The following is a 17,350-nucleotide window of genomic DNA, read 5'->3' as shown; positions in this document are numbered from 1 at the left end:
AAGTCATAACAATCCACTTACAATGGAAAAACTGAGACATATAATGTATTATTAACCAGACAAAGAATGTTTAAGAATAATGAGAGTTCACAAAAGAGGACAGAGGAATGCTGTATATTTAAATTGTGGTTATTGATTTAAATGTTTAAGTTTTGGTGCACAGATGAAAGCCAACTATATTCAGGCTTTATAAACAGCATCATGTCTCCCCCTGGTGGACAGATTCCACCACCGACTTTACATCAAGTATTACTGGGATTGTCTTCCACATTCATTCAAACATAATTGAAACTGGTTAAACTATTAGTAAATTAAACATTAAAAGAGTTAATTACATACCTTGGAATCAATGAGAAGCATCCTGAAATACAGTAAAACAGTTAAAAGATCAACACAAAGGTTAAAAAATGATGAAGCCCGAGACAAAGCTTAATTCTTTTTACTTTTTTATTGCTTAAACTGCCATCTGGAACAATCTATACCAAAAGGATAAACATCTTTGCACATACAGGAGGTCAAACTGAATACAGGGTAGAATAGAAAAAGAATGGTCCTCTGATCGCCTGCAGCTCTCTGCGCTGCAGGCCTAACAAACTCACTGAAAGGTCGGGCTAGCAGGAGTGACTGACTACTACTGTAAGCCCAGGATAGGTAAGCTAAGGCAAACCGGGACGATTGCAGTGTGGCTAAAAACATCTGGACTAAAACCGATGATGCTGCTATTTACACGAAAACAATATTTCGACAAAACGGTGAGTCCGAACCCTCGCCCCCCCTAAACGGAGTCATTTCCTGTGGATCAGGATACACAGGATGTGTCGTCATAACATAAAGAAAGCTGATAACACAAATCCAGATGTCACCAAATCCACAACCTGAGGGTTAGGGAGAACACATGAAGAAAAATACACTTATGTCCATTAACAAAAAGTCTTCTCGCTAACCTGACTACCCTGCAATCGGCACCAAAATCAAATCTTTTTTGGACATACAAACATAGATCTCAATTCTAAGCGTGTGTAAGTTGCTTTGAATGGAGACGTAACAGAAAACAGAAACATGACTGGTTCAGTGAGGCAGGAATGAAGAGTTCAGCCTATAATCCAGAAGTCAACATTGTGTGATTTGGTAAAGATCTTAAAAAAAAAAAAAAAAAGAGACTACACATTTTATGCCATCTAAATAGACATGAAGCAGTTAAGCTCGGGAGTAACAAACCAAATATTTGACAAAGTTCCTGCTCCTGCACACAGCTGCAGGGCACGTTTTTTTAATACACGCTTCCATTCATACCGGATCACTGGATGCCTAAAATATCATGCCAAGTAAGCATAGAGAACAGATCACAAGCTACTCTGATGAAAAGACAGCCACCTTTTCAATAGGCATAAGCAATGACACTAGTTTTAAATAAATATCTGCTCACTCTGCCCGTCAGCGCACCCGTGATGCTTTGATACATAAATACTTCAGATGTCCTGAAACTGTTTTTTTTCTTCCAAGACTTTACTTCAATAAACCTGTAATTACCCATTTCATCTATTTTAAAAAGTTTTTAACCCATGACGTTTTACACAATACAATTACATACTGTTTTTGTCGGTCGACAAGAAGAAGCATTTATTTACTTTGTGGCACTGGACACCTAAAATAGAATTTATGGAAAAATAAGTGTTTACAAAAGACAGTTAAACATATCTTTTTTTTAAGATCACCATCACTCCAAACCATAAGTTTATCATTTAGTCCATGATAATAATATAACTGTGATCATTTTAACTATACTATGATAACATTTTGATTACAAACCATAGCAGAAGAGTGACCAAGTTATTTGGTATATACTAAAAAACTTGAATACTGAAATACACTTAATACTTGTTTTTTTTTTCCCTTTCTTTTTTTTAAATTTATTTTTTCCTCAGAGTAGTCAAGGCAGTTCTTGCATGGTCGTTCTACCGATTAAGAGGACAATAAGGGTAACAACTACTTCCTGTTTGGAGCTCCAAAATAGTCAGGGAACAGAACACGCACTGCATTTCCACAGCTATGCATCTTTGCGTCGTGACAATAATCAACATTTGGCACTAGCCTGGTAGCTGCACAATAAAATAAAAACCTTAAGTTGCACAAGATCTCTAATAATAAGCAAAACAGACGAAATGTGGTTGCAATCGTATTCTTCCTGCCCTCTACAGCTTCAAGGCTCTACATCGTATATATAATCAAACTAACTGATGTCAAAAAGGAAACTCTTAAACGGGGAAGAAGCAGTCCTCTGCTTCAGTCTAAAACAAAAATCTGTAACAAATTCACCAAAAGCGCCATGTAAAGTTTGATTGTCCTGTCTCATCAGTTTGAGACCCTAATGTCTTTCAGATCTCCAAACAATCCTGCTTTGTGTTTAAGGTTGAGTCTAAAAAGAAAGTGTAACCAGCAAATACATTTATAACATAGGTAACATGATGTAACTGTGCCTACAAGGTAGCGTACAGCAGCTGGTACAAGCGCTGGTGAATGGCTAAAAGTCATCTCTGCGTGATGGGTGGTAACAACAAAATGAAGTGTGTGTGTAAAACAAAAAGGGAGGGGGGAAAAAAGCATCAGAAAGAACAAAGTGGCAAAAGAAAAAAAAAGAAAAGCAAATTGCATTGGTGGACCCTGGGTCTAAAAGGAGAAAAAGAGGGAGAGGGGGGGAGAGAGAGTGGGGCGGGAAGACGAGCCCCTTCACACAGACAGCGAGACGAAGCTGTTGTACTGTTGGATGTTACGTTTGAGAATGTCTGAACAGGGACCCAGGACGCGCTCGAAGCGGGGCCGGTCGAGCTTCACGCACTTCAGGGGGCCGCGGGCGACCACGGTGGCAGCGCGGGGACGGTTCATCAGCAGAGCAATCTCACCTGCACCACACAGAAACAATCACACCGGTTAAAATCTCAAAAGACATCAATCTTTTAATGATGTTGAGACAGAATGCAAACAAAAGGCAACTCAGTTTTTAATAGATTAAGATAACACGCTAAAAAATTATTTGAGAAACCTTAATTAGTGCTGGTTTGCCGACATAAATTGTTTATAAATATATATTTTTTAAAGCATAACAGTGCTTTTTCATCACATACCTCTAATACCTCTAATAGTTATAAAACCACATTTTTTCTTCATTTGTAACAGTACCATAAAATAACAATCCATTAATCAAATAACAGAGTTCTCTTATAAAGCTTTAGGTCTTTACCAAAGTAGTCTGAAGGTCCTAATCTCCCTACTTCAACGAACTCCTCGTTCTCTGAGCGACGCTGCAACACAGCTGCAGAACCCTGAAAAAAAAAAAAACAAACACACACACACACAGTTCAATTTGGATCATCTAGCTTTACAATGTTTCTATTCACTAACTTCAATTTTAAACAAAGGAACTGAATCAGTGAAATTTATTTGATATTATTAAATAGCTATTTAAGTATTTGAAACATTTACACAACTCTGAATTGAACAGGTCAACAAGTCATCTTCGATACTTTGATCAAAAAAATATATATTCATATCACCACTAGAGGGCGCACATGTGTAGAAAACATGTTTGGATGAATTTTTAAAAATCCACTGGGGTCACAAGAAGATTCAAGATCTGCTGAAATGTTTCATGAAATTGGGTCAACATCAAATATAGACATCCAACAATTATGGACACCCCAAAAAACTACATTAAGTAACTTATCATGTCATCTCAAGAGTTCAAAGGTGATATTCTGGTACTGTGACAAAACTACCATGTATGAAGGAGCGTGTGTGTGTGCGTGTGTGTGCGTGTGTGTGTGCGTGTGCGTGCGTGTGTGTGTGAGTTAGAGATCCAAGTGTTTACCTCCAAGATAATGAAGAACTCATCTCCAGGCTCTCCCTGCACAACAATCTTCTGTCCGTCCTCAAACTGGACGGGCTCCAGAGCATCAGCGACTGTCAGGCGCTCCCATTTGTCAAGAGACTCTGAGGGGGGGGCGAACACAAAGACAAGAATTCAGCTGAAGTGACGGATCACATTTAAAAAGGCTCAAACTGTTATTGGTTTTGGCTCTGATATATTTTTTATAAACTCTTTCAAGTTATTTTAATCTCAACACCAAACACAAAGTAATGTGCTTCTCTTCTATTCATGAGTTAGAAGATGATGTTGATTTAAAAAAAAATAAAAAAAATGAAATCACCCACCTAAAATGGACACTTTCCTGAGGAATTCCTCGTACATCTTCCTCTTTCTCAAAGTGCTTCCCTGAAGAGAAAGGCATTTGCGTTAGTGTGCTTAAAATGTACACATTTCCAGATAAATACATCAAAAACAAGCTTGTTTTGTTTTCTGTATTATGATTTTTCTCCTCACCATAAGTATTCTCCTGTAGCTGTCTCTGTCGATGCCCCACAGCTTGACGTTGGTCTTGGCTCTAACTGTGGCCGCCCTCGGGGTGCCGTATATCAGCGCCAGCTCTCCAAAGCTGCCACCTTCTCCAATGCTAGTCACCCATTCATTGTTCACGTACACCTGTCAGATTGTCCGCAAAGAAAATAAGGAAATGGTAAGAAAAACAGAAAACAAGCAAAACTATTAGAAATTTGAAGTAGGAAATATGTTATGTCTTTCATCTTGATAGAAAAAGACGAGGAAGCTCTATAGTTTAACATTGCTTTCTACTTTGTAGAAAAAAGAAAAAAAAATAGAGATGAGGATGAGATACTTACATCCATTTCTCCTTGGTCGATAACATAGAAATTGTCACCTTCGTCACCTGGATACACAAAACAACACTGTTACTACCACGATCACACAAAGACTTTCATTTGGTTAAATGTTTACTCAACCTAACACTAAAAAGATGTGATCTTACCCTGCAGAATAACCGTTTCTCCGGCGATGTAGGTGACTGGAAACATTGCATCAAATATGTCGCTGGAAGCAAACAGATTGGTAAGAGAGTCAGCTGAGTGCATTTAGTCAAGCTTCACTCATAAAGACCATTGAAAAACACTGTATTGAGGCATGTACCTCCTCTCGTTGTCGTCCAGATGTGAGAAGAGCACATTCTTTTCAATAGCTTTGGCCAAGGCTGCCATCGTCTTGTAGTCTTTCGGAATGACCTTAACAAACAGCACATACATGTTATGTGTTTCAAGAAAATATAACTTCTCATTGGTGTAAGTGTGTGGATTTTCTTGTGGATCTCACAGCTGTATGTGTCTACCTTTCTGACATATGAGGCTGCGTCCTCCTCTGTGTAAACCTCTGCGCTGAAGGCTCCTCTCCGCCGGCGACCCTTTACCACCGGGTTCATGGGTGGAGACACCTCCTCATCACGGGAGTCTGAACGGGAACTGCTGGCCTTCTGCTGGTTCTGAATCTGCTTGGCCTCCTCCTGGAGGGCAGGAAGTCAATGAGGGAGAGGAGTGCCATCAGACAATAAGGTTTATAGCTGTTGTAGTTCATTCAAAGCAATTTTTTAAGTGCAAAAGAAGTATAAACACATCAAATACAACATAAAATAAACTTAAATAAAGCCAGTTAATAAATGTTCTGAATGAAAAGCTACATTCAATCAAGCAATCAAATAAAAGCACTACTTAAAAGTTATGTGACACGTTTCTTCTTAAATTTATCCAGTAAACATTTTTCGAGCTACATTTCTTCATGTCTCTGTCTTGGTATAATTAATAATAAGCTCCAAGAGGATTGGGTGGTTACTGCCAGATGTGCATCTGACAGAAATTTGATAAATAAGAAGAATATAACCCCCCAAAAAAGACTAACCAATCCTACCTAAAATGAAAAAGAAGCTAGATAAAGGTGTATCTTTGAGAATATAACAATAGCATAAAAGCAATAGTTTAAAGACCTGTTCAGAAATCTGTTCAGTCAAACATGTTATAGTATAAGTAATAAAATGTTGAATTTGAGTTATTGTATGTGAAGTTTAATTCATTTGGGTTCACTGTGACATCATCAGAGATTTTTGGTAACTATTTCTTTACTGACATTTACAGTAGATGTAAAATCTGGTGTGGAACACGGCTACTTAAAACCTTATCACCAAGTGTACATAATATGCACTTGGGAAACCTTGTTCAAAGCAGGTGGATACCATTAAAAGCAATTGTACAACACCATATTGTTTTTATTCAAGTAATTGTGCAAAGAGTATTAAAGTGTGCTAGTTGACACAAAGATAAAGAAGCTTTAAACCTGCACTGTGGAACTTTTACATTTAAATGAATGGAGTGTTACTTTCAAGCCTTTGCCAAACAAGTTCACAAAATGCTGATAAAGCCTATCGCTGCCAGATAAATCTCTTTGCATTTCACAGTAAACAAGAGTATTTAAATGTGATGTTGTGTTTGTCATTCCAAAGCTGGCCGGATGAATGCATACTGAAAAAGCTCTATGGGCAGAGCGTGTGCACCAGAGACTTCCAATGGCTGAGCTGGCTAACCTCTGGTTAGCTCTATGCTTACTTGAATAAAATCATTTAATCAGGCAGCTCTTCTTGACTTTCCAAATGTTATCAGACCAAATGGATCAAATTCAGATAGTGAAATGAGTCATTTTGTGGCGGCTGTGTGACGTTTAAATCTATTTATCCACCATTTTACAGCTACAACAGTATCAACGGAGCAGGCTATGGTGAATAATCTGAAAATACTTAGAGAAAAATGATAACAGATATTGCTTCATATGTGACATTATCTGTGTTAAGACATGTTTAAACTGATCAACTGATTAAATCAGTCGATCTGTCGGGGAGTTTTTATTAAGTGAGATACGGCCTGACAAAGAGTCAATAGTTATGATGCCAAACCCTGGCTGGGTTATGAGAAAACACCTGTCTAGTGTAATACAAGAATGAATAATGTTCAACTTTCACTGTGTAATGATTTGTTTTCTGACCAATAAGGACAACCAACAGTACACACACACACACACACACACACACACACACACACACACACACACACACACACACACACACACACACACACACACACACACACACACACAAATATACCTTCTCCAGCCTCTCGAAGTACTCCCTGAGGAAGGCCATGGGCCTGTCTGGCCTGGAGGTGCACAGTTGGACAATGCAGTCCTTCAGCAGCTGTTGAATGTTGTGTTTCTGCACGTACTGCTCACACTCCCTCAGGCTCCGCTCCTCCTCACTGCTCGTACTTCCAGATGCCATGACGACAACCGCAACCCTGCTCTGTGACCTCTAACCTTTGTACTGGAGAGAGAGGACAGGAACGGGGGGGGGGGCATAATTTCAGATCACCGCTACAATATGGATTTACTAGATTAACAGAGAGCAACACAGAGTAAAAGTGTCTGTGTGTCGTCATGAGAAACGGACAGAAAGAAAACGCGAGAATGTGAGAAAAATAGAGCCTGAGTGAGAAGGCATGGAGAGATGGGGTGTTGTTTTGCTCTGTGGAGCCTGAGTGCTTCTAAGTGGCAGGAGTGAAAACTGGTCATATGATGTGATCACACATTTCTGACTATAGACCACAAACTAGGACAGGCACACTGTCTGTCCTGGGTTTATTTACTCAAAACAATTTCAGTTTTTCAGCAGCCTGAATGAAGCCTACTATCACACTGGCTGTAACAGTATCATACACAAGGCCTAAATTTAGACAAATGGCCAAATACTGAATCAATCCACTGTGAAACAGACCAAACCCATAAGAGCAAACATACACTTGCTTGAAGTTTCAACATTTAAGGCCACAAAACTGCTTCTGAGAAAACCAGCCTGACCGATCCCTGATCATCTGATCAACCTCTGTGATAAAAGCTTCTTCAGATAGCCCTGAGCTTGATTGGGCTGTGCAGTCTAAAACAGGAAGGCCTCTAAAGCTGTGCTGTAACCAACACGTGCATTTTAGATGAGTAAATGACAGTCCTGTAGAGCAGAGCAGAACAGACCGATCCATCCTCTGCCTGCAAGTGTATCATGCATGTGCATCAGTATAATAGGATTCAGATAATTTCTAATCTGACAAGGCCCTGGGGAGATTACTTGCCATGTTATCAAAGATGAGGCTGGCACATCCTTTCTGCAGCTAACCACACTCATGGTGGAAACTTGTCAGGCTTTCTTCAATCTAAACCTACCACAGGAATAACTAAGTGATAAATGATACTGTTTTTAGACCAGGTGGTATAAATTAAGTGCAAAGAGTACAGGCAAGACCCAACAACAGGTCTGCCTCATATGATCATACTATCATAATAAATGCTATATTTAACATCTGAGGTAGTTAAAATGTATAATTAACAAGTTAATTCTCTAATTGAATTAGTGACCTGCAGCATCACTTCAGCTGACAAGAGGAGAAGTGTCAGTGGTGTTAGAGAAAACAATACAATGCACAATGACCTCACTGAAAAAGTAACAATGGAGTATGCACGAGGATGGATGTAAATATTAAAATAAATACTATCGCCTGTGGAGACAGTATAAGGCAAATGCCCTGTCTGTAACGTTAACACCGTGTAGGTCAGGAAGGCTGACGGCTGCAGCCAAGTAACTTACAACAAGCTAATACTGAAATACTAGCCACCCTAGATTATAATAACAAGCAAACACAAAATACCAATAATTAATACATGTTTTATACGTTTGCTTGAATAGCTTTCGTGAAGCAGAATGTTAAACAAAGTGTCTAGTTTGATGCCTAGCCTGGCTAGCTCCGTGCAAAGGCAAAGCTCTCCTCCAATGACGCCATCTTGAGTTCTATCATAAACAAACGAGAGACGGAGAAAACAAATTTCACCTATCCAGAGGTCATATGTTCCGTGAGCGGAAACAACGCGAATACTCACAAGAAACGGTGAATTCCTGCCGAGCCCTTCGATAGCGACTCGGGATGGGTGAAATTTCTACAAAGCGTACCGTTACCAGATCCTCCTCGCTTCGATTTTTTTCCCCGAGCCCTGGACCGCTGCCCCACCGGATACGGCTGAGAACCAATCAACAGCCGTCACTGACGTCAATTCTCCTCGTTCTGACATGTGAGCTCGTAACCCCTGGCAACCTTAAAGGAGACCGCACGGAAATCGTGACGTCAAAGAAATAGTTTTGAACAGAAAAAAGAAAAGGGGGGAAACAAACGACTAATATCTGATTAAAAATGAGCCTGTCGACAGGAATATCTCTGTTGTCTTCATTTAAGAAATGCGCACAACTTTGTGGTTACTGCAGAGTACATGAAATCATCTCTAGCTGCAATGTCAAAATCATAACCAACTTTATTGGCCAAATATGTTTACACTTACAAAGAATTTGAATCCGGTTTAGTGGCTCTAAATGCAACAATAACAACACAGCAATCTTCAGAAATATACACAAGAAATGACTATATACAGGTGAAACCATTTCTGTGGGTTGTAAACAGGTTACGAATAGTGTGCATACTGTATGTGCATATAGGAAGTGGTTATGAAGCCTGTATACAGCCTATTCAGATGTACAGTAATGAGTGAAATGTATAGCACATTTATATATTACACTGAAATAGATAAATATCTGCAGGCAGCAGAACATTTAAATAATGTGCTCAAGTTATCATACTAGAGTTGCTAGTACCAAAGCTGTCAAATGAATGTAGTTAAGCAAAAAGTATGATTATGAGTATGACTTCCCTTTGTTGGATTGCTGTAGTGAAGTTAAATATAAAGTAGCATAAAATGAAAAATACCTCAAAGTTCTAATGATACATGAGAACATGTATGTAAATGTAGATGTATAGTTGCTTTCCAGCACTGACTGAAGAAACATGACTAAAAAAATCTTGTCCTAAGCCTATTTTTTTCAAAGCCTTTGTGTACAACTTTTTGGAGGAATTAGTTTCAGTTTTTACCATTTGCATTTAGGTTTGATTCTGACAGCTGAATCAAATAAAATAAAATAAAAACAAAAATACATATTCCAATGAAACATTTTGTCAAATAATTAAACTCGTCTCTCCAATGATCGACGTGAAAACAACTTGATACGTCTTTTATCCAATGAAATCATCAAAACAACTCCTCGTGAGGAGACTGAAAGTAAAATTGGCCAATCAACAGTTTCTCCTCTAAGTAGGCGGCTCTTATTTGATCGACAGCTCGCTTGTCGAATCAAAGAGAGGCTTCTAACAGATCGTCCAATAGAAATGTCGGAGAGGAGGGCATGACATTTTACCACCAGCCAATCAAAAAGCACATCTGAGTGACGCATCCACCCATCAGCTGTTTTTGTTTTGCTGTGTGAATTATTGGAAGTTAATAACATCATAATAACAACAGTGTCGACCGACTTAAGTGAAACGGCTCGTAACGCAGGCGTGATCGTTTTTCCCGCGTCCGGTTCAGATTCGGGATCATCCAGTCGGTACCGCATGTGTGCCATCTGATCCAACCATCCCGGACATTCCTCTCCCTGAAGACTGTGAGCGTGGCGCTTGGAGTCGGGGAGCAGAGGAGGGGAAGCGGGTTCCGGCGGGGATCGACCCGAGCCCAAGGCCTCCGACCTCGGCCAGCGAGTGGAGTGGGAAATTGGCGGCTCCGATGGAGTCCCAGGAAGCGCCGGACGGCCCCGAAGTGCACCGAGGCTTCATCTGTGCCTCGTTTAACCAGGACACCACGTAAGCGACCTGCGGGCTGGGCCCAGCTTGAACTCAATCTCCTTGATGCACCTGACTGTTGCATAATTGTTTTCAGTCGCATCTACATACACTGGTTTATTTTATTGTGCTTCTCAACTGAGCAGGCAGTTGTGTGTGAGTATGTGTGTGTGAGTATGTGTGTCCGCCTAAAACGACACAACACGATTAAAACTTCTAGATGTGTCCCTCCCTACTAGCAGAAAGTGAAGTAGGCCACTGTGTTAATCTCCAAGGCCTGTTGCACATTAAACTAGTCATTAAAGTTCTGGATGCTGTGTAATGATGAGACACAGCTTAATAAAACAGAAAACAGCTTAACTCCTCCTTGACTCATAACTGACATAAAACATTAAATTATTAACATATTAACAGCAATATTATTTAAAAGATGCTTTACAAACAGATGTTTCTGATTCCTTTTTGCTGGCTTTTCAGTTATTATTTTTTCAACCACGTATATAAGCTTCCATTTTGGCCCATGTTTATCATTACAAGGTAAAATCAAGCGGAACTCACTGACTTCTTCAGTTACAGGTGTGCTTACTTACATAAACATCTCTCCTGGCTTCGGTTGTAAAACTAAGCAGGTGGTCAAACACTGGACCCGGCCCTCTTATCTCTTTGCCATCATGTTCTTTTTAATCTTCAACCATGATAAGATAAAGCAAGCTTCTCCGGGGCAAATAACATATTTTTTATGGAAGCTGTGTGGTGATGTTGTCTAAACAAGATAAGACACAGACAGAAATCATGTCATACAGGGCTATGAAGATGAGGTAAAGCCTGGATCTGACCTGTTAACCGACTCCTGCTCTCTCTGTCAGTTATGGTCATAAATTTGCTCCATGCTACTATTACAGCATGACCAAACACGGTTCAATTATCAGCAATGCTTTAAAGAGGTCCCTTCAGCTCATATATAATTGACAAGTGCAGACTTTATGTGCATTGTGCATCACAACAAACTTAATTATAGCTGTGTGCATATATATTAACTAATGTACGTGACATCAAAATAATGCATTTTTATCTGATTGTATGTGAAACAATTCAGAATTGAAACTGTAACTACTGTGTGCTGTAGTTCTCTGTCGGTGGGCACCAAGACTGGCTACCAACTCTTCTCAGTCACTGCTGCGGAAAAACTGGACTGCATCCATGAGGGAGGTGAGAGTCTTTAAATCAGCCATACCTGCACATGACAGCAAGTGCATGATGTCACCGGACAGCTGTTTGTGTGCTCATTTATAAAAAATATCAGCATGCATACACTATATACACTGTGACACAGCAGCATCCCCTCCCTAATGTGACATTACTGAAAAGTGATACAAGTCTACACAGTATTGTTTGAGCTGTGGTCAAGTTCACCTTGCTCATACAACAGCTCAGACAGGTTGCTGCATGTTTGCTTTGCTGCATGCTGAGAGTAAATACAGAGGAATGCTCAATTTTCTCATCGTCAATAGCAGCAACGAAAGAGATACTTTATAGTCCGTTTGAGGAAGTCTGTGGTCACCAACTGACACTTTCTCTTTATGTGTTACTAATGTGGGTTTGTAGCCGAGACTTATAGCAGTCAAGCCATTGTCCCTTGTAATCAAAGTGTGATCAAATGTATAGGAATGTGATAACAGCTTTCTTGTCCCTCTCTCAGTGGAGTGTCCAGATGTGTATATAGTGGAGCGGCTGTTCTCCAGCAGTCTGGTGGTGGTGGTCAGTCTGTCCATGCCACAGCGAATGAACGTCTATCACTTTAAGAAGGGCACAGAGATTTGTAACTACAGCTACTCCAACAACATCCTCTCCGTCAGGCTCAACAGACAGGTGAGAACAAGAAACGCATCTCTCCTCACGTGCGAGCCTCAAAGCTGTTTCTGGCTGGTTTGTGTTGTCAAAAGTATTTAGTTTCATTTGCTTATTTCTCTTATCTGTCACTTCAGCGACTGGTGGTGTGCCTTGAGGAGTCGATTTACATCCACAATATCAAAGACATGAAACTACTTAAGACTCTGCTCAACACACCCATCAACCCCTCAGGTACACTAAAAGCATCTAAATCACAGATCTAACATGCATGATTTTGGTCAAATGTATTGGCATGACATAAAAAGGCAGGAAACTAGAGTCCAGGAGAGGTTGAACATATGACTACTGATATGCCTCGTAGGTCTCTGCGCCCTCTCTGTCAACCACAGTAACTCCTACTTGGCATACCCCGGCAGCGCCACCATCGGAGAGATCACGGTCTATGATGCCAACAGCCTGGTGAGGCTTGAGTAAACTCTTACATTGCAACAAAGGACAAATTACAGTCTCTTGAAAAACCCACAAGGGAAAGCACTAGTGTCTGTGCTGATGTCATTAGAAAGCGCTTGTTTGCCCCTTTAGAGCACTGTGACGCTGATCCAAGCCCATGACAGTCCTCTGGCAGCCCTCACCTTCAATGCCTCTGGCACCAAACTGGCCAGCGCTTCAGAGAAGGTGAGGACTTGATTAATTTTTATCCCTCCTTTTTTTCCCCTCCTGTTTCTTTCATTATCCCCCAGCCTCTGTTTGACCACTTCCTCCTCTACAGGGTACTGTTATCAGAGTCTTCAGCATTCCCGAAGGGCAGAGGCTGTTTGAATTCCGCCGAGGGATGAAGAGGTTAGCACTGTTTTGAAGAAGAATAAATAGCCTGTCGTTCTGTAATCCAGCAGCTGTATACTGAGATTATTTGTAGTAGTCGTATGACAGGAAGGTCAGTAGCACCCTTCAACAGTTAGTGTTCAGGTGAGTAAGTCACTTGACTCCTGCTGCTCGGTCCTCAGTGGTAGACGGCTGCAGATGCAATGTGCAGCTTCTAGTGTCAATGACCAATGATATTGAAGTATCAGTGACTAAAGCAGCAGTGTGAGTTGTGAAATAGTGGAAATGTTAGACTCAGACACACTAGAGAGGCTGTTTTTCACACATGCTCATGGGGTAGCGGTCAGGTTTCATCTAAAAAACATGGACTAAAGTGTGCATTTACTGTAGGAGCTTAACATTTCTAAAACAGTCGTGTGTTTCAATAAATATAAATCTGAACTTTACACTTAATCTGAACTGTTTTGTCCTTTTCTTGCTCTCTCTGTGTGTCTCAGATATGTTAGCATCAGTTCATTGTCCTTCAGTGCAGATGCCCAGTTCCTGTGTGCCTCCAGCAACACTGAGACAGTCCATATTTTTAAACTGGAGCAGCACAGTCCAAGGTATTTTATATACAAACACACTGTTTGTACCTGATTTATGAATGAATTGATATATTTCTTGTCAATGTCTTTATGATACTGATGTAGGCATATTATACAGTACTATGATAATATAATAGTTGTAACCATGTTTGTGATGAGTTGTAGTTTGAATGCATCAGCAGCAGTATTGCTGATTCTTTCATCCAGATCAAAATAAATCTGTTTTCTGGGGACATTTCTCTTCGGAGGATTAACATTATATTCCATTTGTTTTGCAGATGCTTGTGTTCAAAGCGATTTACAATAAGAAGTGATTTCTTTGTATTAATAGTGATTTCCGTCAGTGCTGTTTGCATGTAAAAACCAGCAACCAAAATTAATTTTTACCAAAAAAAAAGCATGTTCCCAGTAATGATTTCTTAAAACGCTTTATTTTTTGCATCTTTAACCATGACCCATGTTATCTTCTAGTCAAGAGGAGGAGTCTCCTACATGGTCAGCGTATGTGGGCAAAATGTTCACAGCGGCCAGCACCTACTTACCCGCCCAGGTGTCTGACATGATGCATCAGGACAGAGCCTTCGCCACTGTTCGACTCAACATGTTTGGCTTAAAGAACATCTGCGCCCTGGCTACGTAAGGCAAAGCGAGAGAGAGAGACAGAGAGAGAGAAGACAAGGATGTTTTTTAAAAAGTCTGTGTATGCGTAGGCTCACTCTTATCTTGTGTGTTTGGTTTTTCAGCATTCAGAAGCTTCCTCGCCTGCTGGTGGCATCCTCAGACGGGTATCTTTACATCTATAATGTGGACCCACAGGATGGAGGAGAGTGTGTCCTGGTCCAAAAACACAGGTGTGTTTCAATTTAAAAACATGTGCAGTGAGCTGGGAGGATTTTTTGAGATTTGGAAGCAGTGGATGATAACAAAATCATGGAGCTGCACCTTTAAGCTGACCCAAATGAAAATGAAAGGAATCTGAAGTATGGGACTTTAATTTACAGTAATAGTTTAAGATGTTAAATAAGCAGCACTTGAGAAACGTAAAATAAGTACACAAGTGTTTAAAAAAATTATTTTATTGGAAATTCATGGATTCACTGAGGGTTCAGTTGACTATAATACTGACAATACCCAATGGCAGAATTACATTTGGACAAATAAGGTGCACCTATTGAGCTTCTGGTGCTGCACTGCTATGCTTTGGGCTCCTGACCTGTGTTGAAAAGTCTCTGCTCTAGACAGCAGATTACTTTTTAAATAGACTTGGGATCTAGGAGTTGAGCTAAAGTTCATTGTACTATTTTACCATGCAGTATTAGAGAGTATTATACAGTAAGATATGGTATTACAGCCTGATATGGTAACTTGACAGTTGAAATCACAGATTTTCCTTTAAGGCACAGACTGACATTGAAGGGTATGGGAGTTAAAAAACTGGTCCCTCCAAACAATTTTTGAGTATTCTATTATCAGACAGGCACAGACAATAGTGCCTTACAGCTCTTACCTTCTGGTAGAGGATTCAGGGTTTCCAGAGCTCCCAGAGTAGGCTGAATCATTATGAACATAAATTCTTGCCTCTGAACATTCAGCTTCTCAACACAAACATGTAATGTAGATGTTGGCCGTGGGGGTTGTGCAATATGTCACCATTGACAGCAGGTGTTTATGTATATATGTGTACAGGCAAACTGGTGTGTGTGTGTATGGAAGCAATGTGCTGTTTGGATGTTTTTTTAATTTACTATGCAGTAGGTGTGATTTTATCTTCTGTGGAGCTGCAGGAGAGAGTCCAGAACAAAGTTCCCATGGGGACATTAAAGTATATCTTATTTATATATCTTATTATTATCTATTCAATGATTGTTTTAGCAATAATAGTCCATTTTGTCAGTGGAAACAAGTTTGTGAGTTAAACAGCTTTATTTTTACATCAAAAACTCACATTCAGTGTAGTGCAGCTTTACAATGTAGTCTTGGTTTATGCTTATGTTTACACAGCGAGTTATGCTACCATGTTATCGCTGTGGTTACTCTGTCTGAGTCTCTGTCTGCTCTCTTCCCGCAGACTGTTTGACACCAGCGAGGAGCAGGTGGAAGAGAAGGAAGAGGAGAAACTAGAGGATGACTCGCCCCAACCAGTCGGCCAATCATATGCTGCCACTGTGGCTCTCCCTTCAACTCCACCCTCTTCCACCACTCTCATGGGTGCGTATACCTGAGGATGAAAATGATAAAAACCTTCCAAAAATTCAGCATTAACACTCTGAACTAAATAATAATAATACTAATAACTTCTTAAACCTTTGTCTACTCTGCACTACATTTTTTAAGCTCTTAGCATTAGCTGTGGCTTCCTTAAATCTCAAAGAAATGTCTCTTGGCTTAATTTAAAACTTTTCAAATTGGCTCATATATGGTAGATGTGATGAATACAGGCAGGAACAATTTACTTATAGTAGTTTTTTAAAGATGTTTTACAATTCTAAATATGAAAAAACAATAGTTAGTAAACTTAGTATAAATAATATATACAGTGTCAAGGGTACCAATTAATACAAGTTAACATCTCACTAGCACTTTCAATGCTATATTAAGTTTAAAATTTAAAACATGATAATGATGAGTGGATTTAATAGTTTTCTGAATAATTAATTTAGTGGTTAGAAGTAAAAGCCAATGTGTATAGGTTTCTTCTCTCTAGGCAAATGGACTCTTGTAAGTGCCTAAACCAATTATAAAGTTGTGTTTTCTAAGGTTTTGTGAATCTAGTCACAATAGTATACTGTAGATTAAAAAAAAATTGTTTTTAAAAGTAGCTAGTACTAGAAAGAGCCCCCAGTGGAAACAGATTAGGATCCTGTCAGTACACAAAAATCTTACAAAACCTTCTCTCCCTCCTTCCCTTTCTTCCCAGGATACTCTGAGGACGGAGGAGCCCAGAAGGGTGAGGTCATCCCAGAACATGAATTCGCAGAGAGCCCCGTCTGTCTGGATGACGAAAATGAGTTTCCTCCTGTCAGCAACCAGAGTAACTGAATAACAACATCCCGCCCCCAAACGTCCTACCCATGAAATGTCCAATCCCTGCATACCAATCAGACTCACTTGTTTCAAGCAGGGAGGATGGACAAAAATATTCCAAATATTGTTGAGACATTGTGGCTACCCCCCCTGTCCTCCCACATGTACCCCTGCTGGCCTAGGGTCAAATCTTGCCAGAATGTTACATCCTGGTATTTCTGTATTCTGCGTCCCTCTTGCTTTTTCTAAGGTATAAAGACAAAAACACACTAAAAACGAGTGGAAGGTCCACTCAGAACATCTCTTTGCTTAGACAGATTTAAATACTGACTGACGAGTCCCACTGAAAACTCCCATATTACACCATCAATGACAGTGTCACATTTCTTTAAATAATGACTGCACACCAAGACAACCTG

General features: G+C 39.9%; 2 protein-coding genes across 2 annotated transcripts; one reads left to right on the top strand and one right to left on the bottom strand.

Moving 5' to 3' along the window:
• Positions 1–426: 426 nt before the first annotated feature.
• On the bottom strand, positions 427–8,988 carry LOC134003674 (cAMP-dependent protein kinase type I-alpha regulatory subunit). Its single transcript, XM_062442938.1, has 11 exons — positions 8,867–8,988; positions 7,050–7,265; positions 5,235–5,405; positions 5,039–5,130; positions 4,881–4,942; positions 4,735–4,781; positions 4,379–4,537; positions 4,210–4,270; positions 3,866–3,987; positions 3,239–3,320; positions 427–2,900 (listed from the first exon to the last, which is right to left on the bottom strand). Exons 2-11 carry the CDS (start codon positions 7,221–7,223, stop codon positions 2,728–2,730), a joined length of 1,143 nt encoding a protein of 380 aa, XP_062298922.1. The 5' UTR covers positions 7,224–7,265; positions 8,867–8,988; the 3' UTR covers positions 427–2,727.
• A 1,280-nt stretch (positions 8,989–10,268) lies between these two features.
• Positions 10,269–16,959, top strand: LOC134003813 (WD repeat domain phosphoinositide-interacting protein 1-like). The gene is made up of 12 exons (XM_062443167.1): positions 10,269–10,668; positions 11,774–11,856; positions 12,347–12,516; positions 12,633–12,729; positions 12,860–12,957; positions 13,081–13,173; positions 13,268–13,338; positions 13,818–13,925; positions 14,379–14,543; positions 14,651–14,758; positions 15,976–16,115; positions 16,825–16,959. The coding sequence occupies exons 1-12, from the start codon at positions 10,592–10,594 to the stop codon at positions 16,944–16,946; spliced, it is 1,332 nt and encodes a 443-aa protein (XP_062299151.1). The 5' UTR covers positions 10,269–10,591; the 3' UTR covers positions 16,947–16,959.
• The last annotated feature ends 391 nt before the right edge of the window (positions 16,960–17,350 follow it).

Source organism: Scomber scombrus, chromosome 21 (assembly GCF_963691925.1).
Source record: "Scomber scombrus chromosome 21, fScoSco1.1, whole genome shotgun sequence".
NCBI lineage: Eukaryota > Metazoa > Chordata > Actinopteri > Scombriformes > Scombridae > Scomber > Scomber scombrus.
The sequence above is the reverse complement of the archived record's forward strand: the minus strand, read 5'-3'. Positions and strand labels throughout refer to the sequence as shown.

Excerpts from the sequence above, each read along its gene's own strand:
- LOC134003813 (XM_062443167.1), top strand. The coding sequence starts at position 10,592 with ATGGAGTCCCAGGAAGCGCCGGACGGCCCCGAAGTGCACCGAGGCTTC. Across the intron at positions 13,339-13,817 it reads TTCCGCCGAGGGATGAAGAG|ATATGTTAGCATCAGTTCAT; the intron begins GTTAGCACTGTT and ends TGTGTGTCTCAG. Across the intron at positions 13,926-14,378 it reads CTGGAGCAGCACAGTCCAAG|TCAAGAGGAGGAGTCTCCTA; the intron begins GTATTTTATATA and ends GTTATCTTCTAG.
- LOC134003674 (XM_062442938.1), bottom strand. The coding sequence starts at position 7,223 with ATGGCATCTGGAAGTACGAGCAGTGAGGAGGAGCGGAGCCTGAGGGAG. Across the intron at positions 5,406-7,049 it reads ACTTCGAGAGGCTGGAGAAG|GAGGAGGCCAAGCAGATTCA; the intron begins GTATATTTGTGT and ends CCTGCCCTCCAG. Across the intron at positions 4,271-4,378 it reads GCTACAGGAGAATACTTATG|GGAAGCACTTTGAGAAAGAG; the intron begins GTGAGGAGAAAA and ends CTTTCTCTTCAG.